Here is a 17,860-nt window from a genome sequence, read left to right on the forward strand (position 1 = left end):
GCAATCTCGGTTCACGCTACCTCTGCCTCCTGGGTTCAGGCAATTCTCCTGCCTCAGCCTCCTGAGTAGCTGGGATTACAGGCACGCGCCACCATACCCAGCTAATTTTTTGTATTTTTAGTAGAGACGGGGTTTCACCATGTTGACCAGGATGGTCTCGATCTCTCAACCTCGTGATCCACCCGCCTTGGCCTCCCAAAGTGCCGGGATTACAGGCTTGAGCCACCGTGTATTTCTTTTTGATAGAGACAGGTTTTCACCATGTTGCCCAGGCTGGTCTCAAACTCCCAGGCTCAAGTGATCCATCTGCCTTGGCACCGGCAAAGTGCTGAGATTACAGGTGTAATGAATATACATTTATATTTTAAAAACAAAAAGTACTCTTGGTAAACTAAGAATGTAAATATGTTTTCATGACCTAATAAAACCTCCCTTGAAACAATGAACATCTTACTGTACAATTGGGCCGAGTAGTTTTCCCTTAAAAATCAATAATAAGAACAGGTTGCAACTACTACTTCTTATTTAATGTTGTTCTAGAAGTACTCACCAATATTACAAGAAAGGGGTGAAAACAAAAGAGCCCTCCTAAAGAAGGAAACAAAATTAACAGTATTTGCAATTAAAAATCAAAGAGGATATACGTAAAAGAGTAGTTTATTACATGGAACCGTTTAATATGATGAGCTGACAAAAAGTAAATACATAAATAATAACTTTGCTGAGTACCAGTAATGAAGGGTTATAAAACATTATAGGAAAAGATGCACTCAGAATAGCAACGGACAGTATTAAATACCCACAAATGATCTTACCCAGAAATATGCATTTTTCAGTAAAACAACTATAAAACTGTATTAAGAAAAAAGTTCTTTAGTATACATGTTCAGAAATGGGAAATGGTTACACCAACTATCATAGGAATGCACCATCTCCAAAATAATTTGCAGTCTCAAAGTGATTCTAAACAAAATCCCAGTAGAACTATTTTTGGAACTTAATAAAATTAATATTAGTTCCTCCGAAAGGATGAACACAAACAGACAAGAATACATAAGAAAATCTTGGAAAAGAAAGAGGAAACTTGCCCTACAGATGTTAATAATTGGAATAGTGCAGTCCCAGTGAAAAGCCTCAGACCATTGGAACAAAAAAAAATCATGAAACAGACAGTAGTATTTATAAGACATTTGTTTATAATAAAATAGGAAATGGGTGACTTGGAAAAGTGGGCTCTCTGAGAAAAATGTCTAACTACAACTTCATATCATACCAAAATATGTCTCAGAAAGGTAAAAGAATTCAGTGATGACGATTAACCCACCAAAACTAAAGCTAGAAAAATATAGTAAACACTTAACTGACCTCTAGAGAGAAATGATTAGAGATTTGAATACATCGAAATATTAAAAATTCAGTGTATTAGAATATAAAGCAAACAAAAATCAAAAGCAAATTTGAAAGCACATGTATCATAAATAAGAAAACTTTAACATCTCAACAACAACAAAAAAGGGAACAGACACTGCAGGCAATACGCTAAGGAAAGAACTGACTCATCAGCCTATGAGAACATGTTTTTCTTTTATAAATTCCCTGGGAAATTGTAATTCACCATTATTTACCATTTAACACTTCTAAGAGTTCTTTCAAAATTAGTATTTGTGAGAGCATTATAAAGAGGAAGATTCATGAACTAATGGTAACATGATAAATCTGGACAACAGTTGTGAAGATAGTTTATTGGTATGGATCAATAATCATAAATATTTTTCTTTTAACCAAATAATTAATTCAACGTTTAGAAATGTAAACTAAACAATTGCCACAGATACACAAATATAAGGGACCTATTTAATTTAATTTATAAACATCTCAGCATGTATTTGAATAATGAAAAGTCTATTTTTAATATTTATTAGTTTCGCTTACACTTGTGTGTTTAAAACGCATGTTGATGTGTTTTGTTTTTTTCCATTCCCATTTCAGTCTTATTTCATTTCTTTACATGTATTTTGACATCCTCGTGTCGTTTTTTGAGGTCATCTACCAATTTTTCAAGGATATGTCATCTTCAGTTCTAATTGAACATACAGCTCTTTTTTTGAATGTATGTGGGATGCTACTTTGGAAAATTTTACAGCAAGTCACAAATATTGATTCGCATGAAATTAGGAGTATTGTTATTTGCCTTTTTCCTGGGAGGTATATTTTCATCTCAATAATGAAACCACTTCCTGTATGAACTTTTATAAAGCTCTTTAAACTGCTTGTTTACAATGACATCCAATACTCGAAATTATAAGCTCAAACCTGCCAAGAATAATTTCTAAATCTGCATAAAATGTTTTAACTACTTTTGTCAGCTAAATCTAAAAATACCTAAAACTAGCATTGATTGAGGTCGTTTGAAGCTCATAGGACTTCACCAAATGTTACTGTTCACTGAGAAGAGAGAATTTTAAATTTAAAAATTGTCTTATAGTACAAAGGGTTTTGTTGAAAAAAAAGGTAATAACTTTCTCTTTTATGAGAGATAATTTTAAATTTAAAGAACAATGTTACCATATATTGGAATATATACAGTAATCAGACACGGCACAAGGATTTATATTCAAGAGTGTTCATTGAAGCATTGTTTTGAAACGGTAAAAAAGTCAAATGTCCAGCAATTAAGGGTACTAAAATTAATTGTTATACTTTCATCAAACAATATTATATAGTCATTAAAATTATCTATTAAAAATATTTAATGACTTAGGGAAATACTGACAAAATAATAAGTGAAAAACCTTATAACAAAATTACAGATCTTAATATGGAGAAAAATATGTATATATTTGTATGTATGGAAAAGAAAAACAACTGAGTAGGAAAAAAATCAAAATATTTTGGCGATTATCTTTAGACTCTGTTATTTGGGTTGATTTTTATCCTCTTTCTACCTCTTTGTCTTTTTAAAGTTTTTTCTCAGTGAAAGTATATACGTCCTATAATTTTTAAAAAGCATTTATCTTAAATGTAATTAAAATGCTCTACAAATTATAAATTACTAGTATTGGCTTAATCCAGTGAAGGCTCTATTGCTCTTACTTTCCATGTTGAATAAACTATTGTAGTCACTACCTATGAACTCCACGAATAGTTTAGAGTGTTTCTCTATGACTGATCCTGCTTCATTCAGCTACTGAGCAAACAGGCAGTGTCCTGTCCTCCATCCAGATCAATGGTCCCCATCCTTTTTGACACCAGGGACTAGTTTTGTGGGAGACAATTCTTCCACAGATGGGAGGGTAGGGGATAGTTTTAGCATGACTCAAGCACGTTACATTGATTGTGCACTTTATTTGTATTATTACATTGTAATATATAGTGAAATAATCCTACAGCTCACTGTCATGTACAGTCAGTGGGAACCCTGGGCTGGTTTTTCTTTGACTAGATGCTGCCATCTGGGGGTAATGAGAAACCATGACAGATCATCAGACATTAGATTCTCATAAGGAGTGCATGACATAATCCCACACATGCGCAGTTCGCAATGGGGTTTGCGCTCCTATGAGAATCTAATGCTGCCGCTGATCTGAAGGGAGGTGGAGCTCAGGTGGTGGTGCTCGCTGGGTCGCAGCTCACCTCCTGCTGTCCGGCCTGCTTCCTCGCATGCCTGAACTAGGTAGATGAGTTTTGAGTAGATTTAAAAAGGAAGTAGGGGAATAGGGGAGGCTGGGCAGAAATGAGCCTGAGGCCTGGGCCCTGTAGCACTCCTATATATTACTGACTCCATTTTGGCCTATTCTCACACACGGTGTTTTTTTCACTGGTCTGTCTGCAGTCTTTTTTTGTGGACCACAACAGTCGAGCTACCACTTTCATTGACCCCCGAATCCCTCTTCAGAACGGTCGTCTTCCCAATCATCTGACTCATCGACAGCACCTCCAGAGGCTCCGAAGTTACAGCGCTGGAGAGGTAACTCCCCCTACACCCCACTCCCCTACTGTTCACTGGTCACAGTCTCTGCCTCTTCCATGGGGACAGAACAGTTCCTTAGTGGCCAGGATCTAGGGTTGCCTGTGCTGGAAGGAACTAAGCCATATGCACCCTGCTCTGTGGAAGAATGATGACCGGGATACCCACTTAACACCCCAGATCTGTCTTCAGTCATCTCTTCTGCCTTGCCAAAGAAGTCCCACACACCACTGCTAAAAACCTGTCTAGTTGAAAGGAAACTGGAAATGCAGTGTCAGGAGATCCCGACACTTATGTCTGGAGCTGTGCCTCCTGAGGCCTGTCATGTGTGACCACATGGAACTGCTGTGTTGTGTATGACTAACTAAACTTCTACCTCTCCATAACATCCTAGAAAATACTTCAATAACGTATCCATGGACTAGAAACTAGGGGAAATTAACCAGGCCACAGGAATGCTCTATTCCCTCTCTACCATGTGCTCTTCCTTGGTTTTATATTCTCTTTCATCGGGAAGATGGTAGTCCTTCCGGGCTACCATGAAGGGCTAAGCATCACTTCATTGCTTTTCTGAACTGGTTTCCATAACCTACACTCTTCCTGTCCTTCTTTCTCAAGCCAAAACTGAAAACGTAGCTCTTTTTTTCCTCCTGATCAGTTCCTGATGATATCATGAGCAAACTTTTTGTGTCCTGACTGACATTTCCCAAGTATCTGTGCCTTGTTTTTGTAGAAACCACCAGGATCTCAAGAGATGTGGCCTCTGAGAACTATTTCCCATAAAACAGCTTTTAGAATTTGATTATAATAAGGTTAAAAATGAAAAATGTGGTGCAGGAAGGAAAGGAATATATATATATGTAGGGGTGTGTGGATGTGGATGTGTGTGTGCGTGTGTGTGTGTATTCCACAGTGAGTCATTCCAGGGAGAGCCTGGGAGTTTCTCTCCGGAGAAACTGGGAAGGTAGCATTCACCCTTCAGCCACCTCCTCCAGATAGCAAACGTAAGTCTCAAGGGAAAAGCCTATTGTTGATGTATGGGCACCAGTCATTTACCACTTTTTCAGGAGTCCTCTATATATTCAGAGACATTACTATTTCCAGCCAACAGCACTCATGGCTTAATGCAGGCGTGATAAAAAGAATTTTTTTGTGTGTGGAGTCATCTGAAATATCATTGTTTCACGCGACTGTTACACGCATGCTAAATCTTTCCTTCTTTGTATACATAAAGTGCATGTGACCAGGCAGAGAGGGAGTACTGTACATCCCTGAGCATTACATGGGTGTCAGGATTTGCTAGATGCAGACGTGTTCACAGACTGCAGAAAGCAATGCCCCTGCTCCCCAGTTCAACATACATAGTCTCTCCTTCCCTGGTGGCATTCCTATTCCTATGACACTTCACAAAGTATAAGGTGTATTGTCTTCAGATTATAGGGAATAAATTCAAAATTCTTCATGAACTTGAGTATGCCATTTAAATTTACTTAAAACATCCAAGCTCTTTAATCTCATTGAGACCATTTCAGTATCAACATAGGGTAACTAACTACATATGTGGTAATGTAGCTGAATACTACAGACAGATTCACTGTCAATAAACACTTGAGTTGCACAAGATGAATTCCCCAAAGATACACATCTCTTACAATTACAATAAATTAATCTGAAGTGTAAATATTTAAAATCTTCCCAACTGAAAAAAGACTGAAAACATGGACACTGCTTGCATTACCTCTTTGAAGACACGTGTTTGATGTGATTGAATAGCCCAAACAGCATTAATTTAATATTATTTAAATCATTGATACCATTTGCCATACCATGTATGGCAAAGTGCCATCTGCATCAGTTAAGAACTAGCTGGAAGACTCTAACACATATGATGAAAGGGTGTTGCTGTGCACCAGCCATCTGTCTGCTTCCTAATGTGTCTACCCTGACTGTTCATCACATTTCCAAACCCCACCCATCCCTCTGCCCATCCTCTCTCTTCTCGTAACTTTGGACTGACACAAGGGGATACCAAGAAAAACAATAGAGAGAAGCTGAGAGGCAGAGGGTATCTGATCCACAGGCAGCGCACCAGAGAAAACAAAGACTCAGCCTCTAAGAAAATAAATATATGGTTCCTCCCACTGCAAGGGCCCTCAGCCTAGGGACAGGAGATAGAGGGATTCTGGTATCAAAATAGAGGGGAGTGGGTGGGGGGAAATGTTGGCTGCGTTTGCTGTGATGTGATTTTGCTCACCAAACATTGATTCATAGCAAGCATGGCTTGCTATGAACACCATGGAATGCAAAGTATGAGACGATCCCTGCCAATCCCTACTTGAATGCAAATTGGAGAAGTTCGTATTCCATTTTTGAAGCCAAGCCAAAAATACATACACAGTTAAGTGACAAGAGAAATCAGAATATGGTTGAGTGGCAAGAGAGATGTTAGGATAAGTGCCACAGAAGTTCAAAAGAAACCAAGGAAAAATGTCTTTTAAAATAAGGTACCTGGCCTGGCACAGTGACTCATGCCTGTAATGTAAACACTTTGGGAAGCTGAGATGGGAGAATCGCTTGAGCCTAGGAGTTTGCGACCAGCTTTGGCATCATGGTGAGCCCCTTTCTCTACAAAAAATTTGAAATTAGTCGGGCGTGGTGGTGTGTACCTGTTGTCCCAGCTACTCAGGAGGCGGAAGGGGGAGGATGGCTTGAGCCTGAAAGGTAGGGGTGAAGTGAAATGTGTTCACACCACTGCACTCCGGCATAGCCAGCTGTGCAAGACTCTATCTCAACAAAACAAATAATAAAATCAGGTACCTGATTAGAACTTGAAAACTGGTAGAATCTAGCTAGGTACAACGGATAGGGAAGGGCAGCCTTACAGAGCACTAAGCAAAAGTGCAGAGGTCAGATTAAGAAAGGCTCACAGAGAGACCGTGACTAGTTCAGTCTGAGCCAAGCAGCAGGTTCCCACTTGCTGTTTCTTGGTTTTCAGAAAACTTTGGTGCTGCATGAAGGAGTTGGAACTTTTTAATGGACCACTGAATGAATCTGAAGAAAGTAATGGTGTCACCCATTGTTTCAGGGCGAAATCGTCTCCAAAACACATTGTGAGAGATGGGGAAAGACTCTTGGCATTTGGGAAGGACAATTCTCTGATGGGTGGAATTATCCCATTTTATTGCAAGCCCTTTTTTTCCTGACCCCATTCATTAAATGTCAGGATTGCCCCCATTTCCCTAGTAATTATGTCAAAACAAAAGAGAACAGCCCCCAGCATTTCCACCACCCCTAGATGGTAGTATTAGCCCTGTAAAGAACCATTATTTTACAGTCCAGTAAACTGAAATATCAAGATCTTGCTCACTTCACACAGGGAGTTCAGGACCACAGCTCTAGTTTCCTAACAGCATCTGTGCAAACTGTTTTTTGTTTGTTTTTTTTGAGACAGACTCTCACTCTGTCACCCAGGTTGGAGTGCAGTGGCGAGATCTCGGCTCACTGTAACCTCCACCTCCTGGGTTCAAGCAAGTCTCCTGCCTCAGCCTCCAGAGTAGCTGGGACTACAGGCGTGTACCCCCACACCCACTAACTTTAGTATTTTCAGTTGAGACGGGGTTTCATCATGTTGTCCAGGCTGGTCTCGAACTCTTGAGTGATCCGCCTGCCTCAACTTCCCAAAGTGTTGGGATTACAGACGTGAGCCACCACACCTGGTCACAAACTTGTATTTTTAATAGAAGACCATGAAGGCCAAGAAGAGGGATTTGAGAGAGGCCTGTCGGAGACCACTGCCACAGTCAGATGGAAAGGGATGAGGCCGAGTTAAGGTGACAAAGAGAGAAAACAAAGGGCAGCTTATGGGGAGAAGCCTCAGGGAGGTCAAGGAGTGTGTTAGAAAAAGTCACTGGGACTTGTGTGCAGATGGGCGTTCCAGCTCCAGCGTGTCCACAGAGAGCAGGGTATCAATCATTGCTCATTCCTCCCCTGTCAGGGACTTCATCTGCAAATGAGTGGTGATCACTAAGGTGGGTTCCAGCTCTGTGATTCTCAGAATCTGTGGGGCTTGATGCCAAGTCTCCAACACTGCATAACTAAGAGAGCCATGAACAGCACAGAGCTAAGAGGAGCAGGAAAGGCAGGTGGGGAGGATGGCATTTGTCTTTAGGCAAGTTAATAATGTGTGTGAAAACAGCACGATCTCTGATTAGATATGACAGTTAAACAGATGGAAATGTGAGACTCAGGAATCATCAATGGATTATTTCCATAATCCATTATTTTTCCGTGTCCTGTATCACAGGCAATGAGAAATTAAGCCATAGATATTTCTTAGACTACAGCTTACAAGTGTGGGTATTTTCTGTTCACCTACATAAGCCTTGAGTGTTCTTCAGTATAAAAGATTTAAAAAATAGTACTTATACAGTGAATGGAGCAGTTTTTTATAAATTGCCTGTAAGGACAGAATTAAAATGAGTTTCTATATTAAGAATCCTAAATGGTAACTTTTTTTCTCAAAATCCCAACGGTAGATTATTAATAGAAACATTGTTAAACATCTTTTGGATTGTCCTTCCTCGCCTGGAAAATTTTCAGACAGATTCCTAAAAGCAGTTATTACGAATATAGGATTTATACATAAAAAGATCATTATGTGACACCTTGACTTGCATTTTAATGCAGAGGCACATCTGTCTGCAATGTGTTCAAGCAACAGCCAAGTAGGCCTTATCTCCCCTCAGAATGTGCAACCGCAATAGGTCACAGAGAAGTGGAGTGCTGTGAATCCTGGAATCTTAGCGAGACTGATGTGCATCCCATCCTGCAAGGACACTGCTAAAGGCTAGCACACTTGCCTTGTTTACACCACAGTTCCCAATACATGTCGACATCAATAAGAAGGATAAGCAGAGCACATAATTTTCATTTCTTTTGCCGTCTTGGTCAGGTTAAAAAATCCTTAGGTATAGAGAATTTCTGGAAAGTGTGTACCCAGAAAAAGTTTGATGGTGACTGCCTTAGGCAAGGGCCAGTCTGATGGGGAAGAGAAACTTGCTCTCACTTTAAAAGCAGAAGCGCCGGGCGCGGTGGCTCAAGCCTATAATCCCAGCACTTTGGGAGGCCGAGGCGGGTGGATCACGAGGTCGAGAGATCGAGACCAACCTGGTCAACATGGTGAAACCCCGTCTCTACTAAAATACAAAAAATTAGCTGGGCATGGTGGCGCGTGCCTGTAATCCCAGCTACTCAGGAGGCTGAGGCAGGAGAATTGCCTGAACCTAGGAGGCGGAGGTTGCGGTGAGCCGAGATCGCGCCATTGCACTCCAGCCTGGGTAACAAGAGCGAAACTCCGTCTCAAAAAAATAAATAAATAAATAAAAGCAGAAGCTTTTAAAGTCACTCTTAGTCATTCTTTGCAGTGAGCTTCTTTGATGGCAAAAGTCATTTCATTGGCTCTAGTGACATGAAGGAGTCTTCATTCAGGAAGTTTGCCTTTGGGGAGAGTAATTGCTGCATTGCTTCTTAAAACTGGTTGTTTTCCTCTTTTTTATTTATTTATTTTTTTAATAAAATCCTTTTTTTTTTATTGCATTTTAGGTTTTGGGGTACATGTGAAGAACATTCAAGATAGTTGCATAGGTACACACGTGGCACTGTGATTTGCTGCCTTCCTCCCCTTCACCTATATCTGGCATTTCTCCCCATGGTCTCTCTCCCCAACTCCCCACCCCCCGCTGTCCCTCCCCTATTCCCCCCAGCAGACCCCAGTGTGTAGTGCTCCCCTCCCTGTGTCCGTGTGTTCTCTTGATTCAGCGTAACCTGTACTTGATCACAGGTTTGGTTGGAAGTTTGTAAAATTCAGACAACTTTGGAAAATAAACTTTTTAATTACAGTCACACATCACTTAACAGCAGGGACACGCTCTCAAAATGCTGTCGTTAGGCAGTCTTGTCATTGCGGACATCCTAGAGAATACTTACACAAACCTAGGTGGTGCAGCCTGCTACTCACCCAGGCTGTATCATATAGCCTGTGGCTCCTGGGCTGCAAACCTGCACAGCATGTTAACTGTAAAGAACCCTGTAGGCAGTTAGGACACAATGGTATTTGTGCCTCTAAACATAGCTAAACATAGAACAGGTACAGTAAAAATATCAGTATAAAAGATTTAAAAAATAGTACACCTGTATAGGACACTTATACAGTGAATGGAGCTTGAAGGACTGGAAGTTGCTCTGGGTGAGTGAGTGAGTCAGTGAGTGAGTGTGAGGCCAAGGACATTCCTGTACACTACTGTAGACTATAGACACTGCGCGTTTATTTTTTAAAGCAATTACACCGTGACGTGATGGCAGCCATGATGTGACCAGGTGACAGGACGTTTTCAGCTCTAATCTAAGTTTAGGGGAAGACGGTTGCATACGCATCCATTGTCCACTGAAACATCGTCCTGCAGCACATCGCTGTGTAAACAATATGTACTGCATGCAGAACACAGACCCAGATGGAAAAGCGTAATTCCCATCTGGAGACACTGGTACACATGAAAATAGAGACATTAGACTGATGGTTCTGTATCCCACTTGACCACTACAGTGCCTCCTAGACAGTTTCCACACCATTAAAATGTTTCTATATTTTATCACATGGGTCTACCATCATTTAACTCAAGCCTTTCTTGCACATCATGTTTATTGCCCGCTTTTAATTACTATAAAAATATTGACTAACTCAAATATCTCTCTTTTGTTTCCTTAAGATAATTCTGGCAACCTTGTTAATGATGTATTTTCAGAACACACAGGGAGTCTAGAGAGGAATGTAAATTCATCCTTTGAGCCCTTCCTGTGAACTTGCTACATTTTTTTTATCATCAGGTCTCCAGTGTTTGCAGAGAGAGCGTTAGCTGATTATTAACCCAAATTCAGTCTAAAACATGCAATTTTCAATCACTGCTTTAAGGAAACCCACCAGTGTGCATTCCCGAATTGCAACACTGAAGAGCAGCTTGTTTACCAGTTGCTGAAAACTATTTTGTTTTGTCTGGAGAGCTAAATGTTTGAAGTTTTCACATTTACAATTATGATGAAGGCTATCTGTATGAAAAGAAAAAGAAATCCTAAAAGTAATCCCTACTACAAAGTGGGTTTTACCCAATTACAGAATCGTCTCAGCATGTCTGGGGAGAGGCAGGCCACCAGGGGCTCTTCTCCGCTCCCTCTTCCCTTACCCCATGTGCACGAGCTCACACACCCCTGAGAAACTTAGTAAGACTGAAGGGGTCAAATGCCAGGAAATTATAGTCATGTAATTTTGGTTTTAAATGGAAAATCAGTAGTCATTTTCTGATCTTAGAAAAACAAAGCAGGCCGGGCATAGTAGCTCACCCCTATAATCCCAGCACTTTGGGAGGCCAAGGCAGGAAGATCTCTTAAAGCCAGGAATTCAAGACCAGCCTGGGCAACATAGCAAGAACCCGTCTCTAAAAAAAAAATTTTTTTTAATTAGCTAGGTACAGTGGTGTGCACCTGTAGTCCCTCCTACTCAGGGGGCTGAGGCAGGAAGATGGCTTGGACTCAGGAGTTTTAGCTTGTAGTGGGTTATGATTGTACCACTACATTCCAGCCCAGATAACAGAGAATCTGAGTCCAAAAAAACCAGGCATGGTGGCTAATGCCTATAATCCCAGTACTTTGGGAGGCCAAGCCAGGCAAATCACCTGAGGGCAGGAGTTCAAAACCAACCTGGCCAACATGGCACAGCCCCATCTCTACTAAAAATACAAAAATTAGCCAGGCATGGTGGTGGGCACCTATAATCCCAGCTACTCAGGAGACTGAGACATGAGAATCACTTGAACCTGGGAGATAGAGGTTGCATTGAGCCAATATGGCACTGCACCACTATACTTCAGCCTAGGTAACAGAGCAAGACTCCATCAAAGAAGAAGGAGAATGAGAAGAAGAAGGAAGAAGGAAGGAGGAGGAGGAGGAGAAGAAGAAATAAAGAAAAGAAAGCAAAGTTGGCATCATGTTTGCAGTGAGATTCAAATCAGTCACTCAATTGCTGTCAGACGTCCCCCAGGATGGATTGTTTAGTATCACTGCAGGGCTTCAAGAATCTTAGCACATACTAAATCCTAGTTCAAACCTAGACCCTCAGAATTTCCTCCATCCCTGCCTGAAACTGTCTTCATCTCTGTCCATTCCAGGGCCCCTTGTTGGAGAACGGCGTTTCTATCCAACCCTCCGGTCCTCTAGGCTCTGGTCTATGGGCCATCCAGTACCAACAACCCTTTGCAGACGTTCCTATGGCTCAGGGGCCCAGCAAGCCCTATCTCCCCCTGTGTTATTTCCTCTATCACACTCATAGTAGGCCTGAAGAATGTTCGTCCGTCAGTCACCTGCATGTGGGCTAGCTGGACTTCAGCTGGTTTCTGAAGTTATTCAGTCTGCTTAGTTTTGCCCATGAGTGGGTGACCTCAGAAGAAGGCACCATTAACAAATTTCCTGCGAGTGCCAGGAATAGAAGTGAGCCTCTTTCTGTTGCAAAGCCTTATTCACTTCTGGGTGATGCCCTGACAGTTAGACCCTTTCACTCAGGGTGTCCAGCAAATGTCTCCTGAGTTCAGTGCACCGCCAAGCCTTCCTGAGTTCAGCCAGCAAACCTGCTGCTTCCCCAGTTTCTCGCTGTAATTTATCACTTAGATAACCTTCCGCTGGTGGGTCTCTGAGACTCTTGTCTTTACAAGATCAATAATATTTTAAATACATGTTAAGGAAAACTGACATGATTCCCTCCAAGAAAAAGAGGCTTATAGTTTCAGTCCCAGAAAGCCTTCACGTATTTATTTATTCGTGGAGAAAAAAGAGAAGCATGAGGATTCAGTACTGCCTAGTTTATTGATCAGCAAACTTTTCATCTTTTGCTTTGTAAACATTTGAGACTGGAACGTGCTGCTGCAGAAGTACCAGCTTCTTCTAAACCCTGGTGTCTGGCTTTGCCAGCTGAGCAGAGCTGAGGGCTAATGACATCAAAGTGAGAAGCCCACCAAAGTGGCGCAGGATCTATTTCCCTGTCCTTCAAGATAGGCCATGGGCAATTAGAAGGACCAGGAGAGAAGACAGATGCATCTGTATCCCTACAACTGCCGGAAGAGCAGCAAAGACTACCACATACAGAGAGTGAACTGGTGGCCCCTGTCTGCATACAAAGGATGTTGTCCTTCGGTGTGGAGTATGGAAGTGGGACCCAAAGGAAAATCAGCAACGACCTGGTTTTTCGTTATGATCTACAATATCGCACATGGCCTTTTCTTAAGTGGCCATTTTGGAACTGACTTGTTTAGACTCTGTAGCACAGGTCCTCATCACCTCTCCTGAATTCCATGTGAGTGAGTTTAATGCTGGTCTCGGAGGGAGAATTGTCTTGCCTTTTTTTTTTTATCCGGGTGTTTGAACTCTTTCTAAATGTCTTACAAAATTATCATCTGTTACATTAAATTAAACTTGGCTTGAAGATGCCTTCGTACTTTTGAGTCATTATGTAATGAATTGCCACCTCACTTGGGACATGAATTAACTGAAAGCCTAATTTGGGAGTATACTTTTGCAACAAAGAGTTGAGTCTCAGCCAATCACAACAGCCAAGCTTCGGTCAATCGCAGGTGGCCAACTGATCAGACCATGAAAGAAAGCACACGCTGAGCTGTAACCAGTCCAGCTGCTTCTGTGCCACGCTCCCATTCCCCATCCATAAATGCTGCCTGCCCATGGCTGCAGAACAGAGCTCTCTCCGCCCTTTCTGGTTCTGCTTCTGAGTAAGGACCACCCCATTCTCACTGAGCAGAGTGAGAATTGAACTTTGCTCAATTAAACTGTACATTTACTTTGTCTAAAGTCTTTAACACTTCAAAATTCTTAAATATTTTAAAACCTATTTTAGCATACTTTGCCAAATATCATAGGATGAGCTACACTCTACATTAAATCCCATGTATCTGGTAAACATACTGCAGTGTAGAAAATCTATAGTGCCTCAGTTTTTAACATCTTACCCTGCAAAGGTCTTAAAAAACAAAATGCATGTAGAATCACAGTGAATGTTCGTTATCATGCTCTAGAACTTACAGGATTTACAAAATTTAAAACTGAGCTAAGTTAGTTTTTTTGTTTTGTTTTGCTTTTGAGACAGAGTCTCACTGTGTCACCCAAACTGAAGTGTAGTAGCGCGATCTCAGTTCACTTCAACCTCTGCCTCCCAGGTTCAAGGAGTTCTCCTGCCTCAGCCTCCAGAGTAGCTGGGAATACAGGCATATGCCACCATGTCCAGCTAATTTTTTTATTTTTAGTGGAAACAGGGTTTCAGCATGTTGTCCAGGCTTGTCTCAAACTCCTGTCCTCAAGTGATCCACCTGCCTCAACCTCCCAAAGTGCTGGGATTACAGATGTGAACCACCAAACAGGCAAAAATTTTTTTTCTTTTGAGACAGAGTTTCACTCTTGTTGCCCAGGCTGGAGTGCAATGGCGCGATCTCAGCTCACCGCAACCTCTGCCTCTTTGGTTCAAGAGATTCTTCTGCCTCAGCCTCCCAAGTAGCTGGGATTACAAGCATGTACTACCAAGCCCGCCTAATTTTTTTGTATTTTTAGTAGAGGCAGGGTTTATCCATGTTAGTCAGGCTGGTCTCAAACTCCTGACCTCAGGTGGTCCTCCCACCTCGGCCTCCCAAAGTGCTGGGATTATAGGTGTGAGCTACCACACCCAGCTGTACCGGCAAAATTGAGCTAAGTTAGTTTAAAGTTAATCATCACAAGTATCAACTTTAGGCTAAGCAAGTTATTTATCTCATAAAGTTTTGTCAAAATGCCCAAGCAAAACCAAGATATTGGAAGCAGGCTGGCAACGTAGAAGGAGTAAACAGTTGATATGCAGTCAAGTGTTAGAATCCTGGTTCTCTCTCTTACAGTTGAAAATTTGGGGAAACCTTACTTTTCTTGGATCCTCAGATTCCCTATTTGTAAATTTTGGGTAATAATGCTTATCTTGCGGAATTCATTAGGATATAAGATGCTATGTGAACAGAAGCCAACACCGTGAATGGAATAATGGGCATTCAACAAAGAATGACCTCAGGTGTAATTAATACTGTTTAAACAAGAAGTCCATTATACATTCAGTACTGAAGTTCAAGGCTACCTGTTGGAAAGTTACGGGCCTACCTTACCGATAATATTTATCTAGGATTTATCTCTAACAAATGTATGATGAAAAATGTTTCTTGGGCTATTCGATAATTTGATTAATATTCATGATTTTGGCATGATTACATTTTTTTTTTTTTTTTTGAGACGGAGTCTTGCTCTGTTGCCCAGGTCGAAATGCCCTGGCATGATCCCAACTCACAGTAATCTTCACCTCCTGGGTTCAAACCATTCTCCTGCCTCAGCCTCCTGAATAGCTGGGATGACAGGTGCCCACCACCATGCCTGGCTAAGTTTTGTATTTTTAGTAGAGATGGGGTTTCACTATGTTGGCCAGGCTGGTCTTGAACTCCTGACCTTGTGATCTACCCCCCTCAGCTTCCCCAAGTGCTAGGATTACAGGAGCGAGCCAGACTGCTTTCTTAACCGTAATATAGCACGTCGTCAATTCTACTTAGACATTTTTGTAAGCTTTCTTGTCTATCACTTTAAGGGTTGTACTTTATTACTTTTTCAACTTAGGTGACTTCAGAATCTTTTACCCCTTAGGTTGAAAAACTGGTATCAAAACATGTGAAATTAATACAAATTTCTAATGCTTACACTTTTATTCTAAAATTAGGCCTCAGAAGTCTCTAGAAACAGAGGAGCCTCTTTACTGACCAGGCCAGGACACAGCCTAGTAGCTGCTATTCGAAGCCAACATCAACATGAGTCATTGCCACTGGGTATGTGTCATGCTTCTTTGAGCCCCCGGCTCAAATAATACCAATACCTAGCCTTGGTTTTCTGTTTGTTTTTCTGGTTTTTGTCATGAACCCTTTAATACTCAACATTCTGTGTTTTCTTTCTCCTCTTTTAGGATACAGTGCACTCCCCACCCCTGCTCCCATCCTCCCCTCTGCTTTTTCCCCTCTTCCTTTCTCCTCGCCTCTCTGTTCCCCTCCCTCTCTTTTCTATTCTTTCCCAAACTCCTGGGTCTCTTCTTTCTTATTCTCTTCAGTGATTTGTTAATCCAGTGCACAAGAGTATGGTTTAACTGAGGAGGTAAATGTTACTGTTGCCAGTGTTTGTATCCCTCTCTTTCCATGTATGTATGGCATAAAGTTAACAGGCTCCATTCCTACCTTCCGCCACCTTTTTCCAAAACATATGCCGCTTGTATCACGGAAAACAAAGTGAGAGCAGCTCAATGGCATTTCCATTATCACTACTGGGAAATCAACACATGGATTTCTTTGCACTCATAAAGAATCTTTTCCCATAACTATGGCAAAATGACCAAGAAAAATTAGAAGGAAGAGAGGAGAACTCTCATGGGAGAGCTATTTTGTTCCCCTTTACCTGTTCATGCAGAGATGCATTCATACCCCATAAAGATCCTGAAATGTTAAGGACGATTATCATAGATCTGGCTCACTTTTAGTTTGATCCCTTAAAAAAATTATAATGCTATTATGTCACATTTTAAAAACTCTGGAGAGCTTGCATTTTTCTGATGAGTCTGCTGCCTGCCCTTCAAACTCCTTCATTAATCCTGGTATCAAGCAGCCATTTTCCAATCATCAGCGTGATTATCTCTGGGCTGCAGACCCAACCGCAGCTCTGTGCTTTTGTCTGTTTCAGCATATAATGACAAGATTGTGGCATTTCTTCGCCAGCCAAACATTTTTGAAATGCTGCAAGAGCGTCAGCCAAGCTTAGCAAGAAACCACGCACTCAGGTAAGGCTCACCCCTCACTCCCTGGAACTCTAGGTCTTTCCAGCCATTTTTCCTGGTGGGAAACACCTCTGTGGAGAAAAAGCAGAAGTTTCTCTTGCATTTTATTTGTGCATTTAAATAAGAACTTGAATCCTCAAGGTGAAGGGTTTGGGAGTTCCTATTTCTGGCAAATGGCATAATGAGAGACAGTCATACTATCAGATTACGTATCGTTTATATGGTCCTGAAATGATTTCCATTGAGTTGGAAGGAAGCACATTGATTTGGAGGAAACAAAATAGCTTCCATTAAAAAATTATTTATGTAAAGCACCGTATAAATTACTTTTAGTTTTCAAATATAATTGTCGAATGGTAAACCAAATACTGAGTGACGATGTTCGAAAATAAACAAGCAAACAGAAGGTTTACTGTGTGTTCTAACTACTTACATCTTACTCTTCACTGGGGTCATTTTTGAACAAGTGCTGCTGAAACTCTGAATCCCTTCATGTGGAAGGGATAGCAATCTAAAATTATTAAAAGAGGAAATACTCCCTGAATGTAAATCCTGCTTTCTCACCAAGATATTCAAACATCTCTTTCTTTTGGTTTACTCTCCAGCCTTCCAAAAGCTGAAGAGGCATGGGGGTTAAGAGCACATCCCTTTGAGGCTTGAATTCTTACTCTAACATATAGGGACTATTGATGGAGGTATGTTATTCAATCCTCTGCCCTTAGTCTCCTTGTCACTGAAATGGGGGTTTCAATGTGAGTGGGATTGCGACACTTACATGAGGATGTGTTAGAGGATAGGGCAGGGTGAGCGAGAATCTCATCAATGGCCACCATTCAGTCTTCCCTGCCCATTTGGTGCAGTCTTGTGAATCAGGCTGATACCTGCAATACTCTGACTTCCTCAGTGAATCACCAGCAACTTCAAGTAGCCTCTTTGCCTTGCAGTCCTTGCCACTCCCACCAGAA

General features: G+C 41.3%; 1 protein-coding gene across 33 annotated transcripts in view; it reads left to right on the forward strand.

Moving 5' to 3' along the window:
• HECW1 (HECT, C2 and WW domain containing E3 ubiquitin protein ligase 1) overlaps positions 1–17,860 on the forward strand; it is a 461,351-nt gene that overhangs the window by 372,189 nt on the left and 71,302 nt on the right. For all 33 annotated transcript variants that reach the window (XM_035253249.3, XM_078342276.1, XM_078342281.1 and 30 more), the window contains 3 exons: positions 3,833–3,967; positions 15,798–15,903; positions 16,802–16,898. In XM_035253249.3, coding sequence (XP_035109140.3) covers positions 3,833–3,967; positions 15,798–15,903; positions 16,802–16,898 — 338 coding nt within the window. The remainder of the gene's footprint in view (positions 1–3,832; positions 3,968–15,797; positions 15,904–16,801; positions 16,899–17,860) is intronic.

Source organism: Callithrix jacchus, chromosome 11, assembly GCF_049354715.1.
Source record: "Callithrix jacchus isolate 240 chromosome 11, calJac240_pri, whole genome shotgun sequence".
Lineage (NCBI taxonomy): Eukaryota > Metazoa > Chordata > Mammalia > Primates > Cebidae > Callithrix > Callithrix jacchus.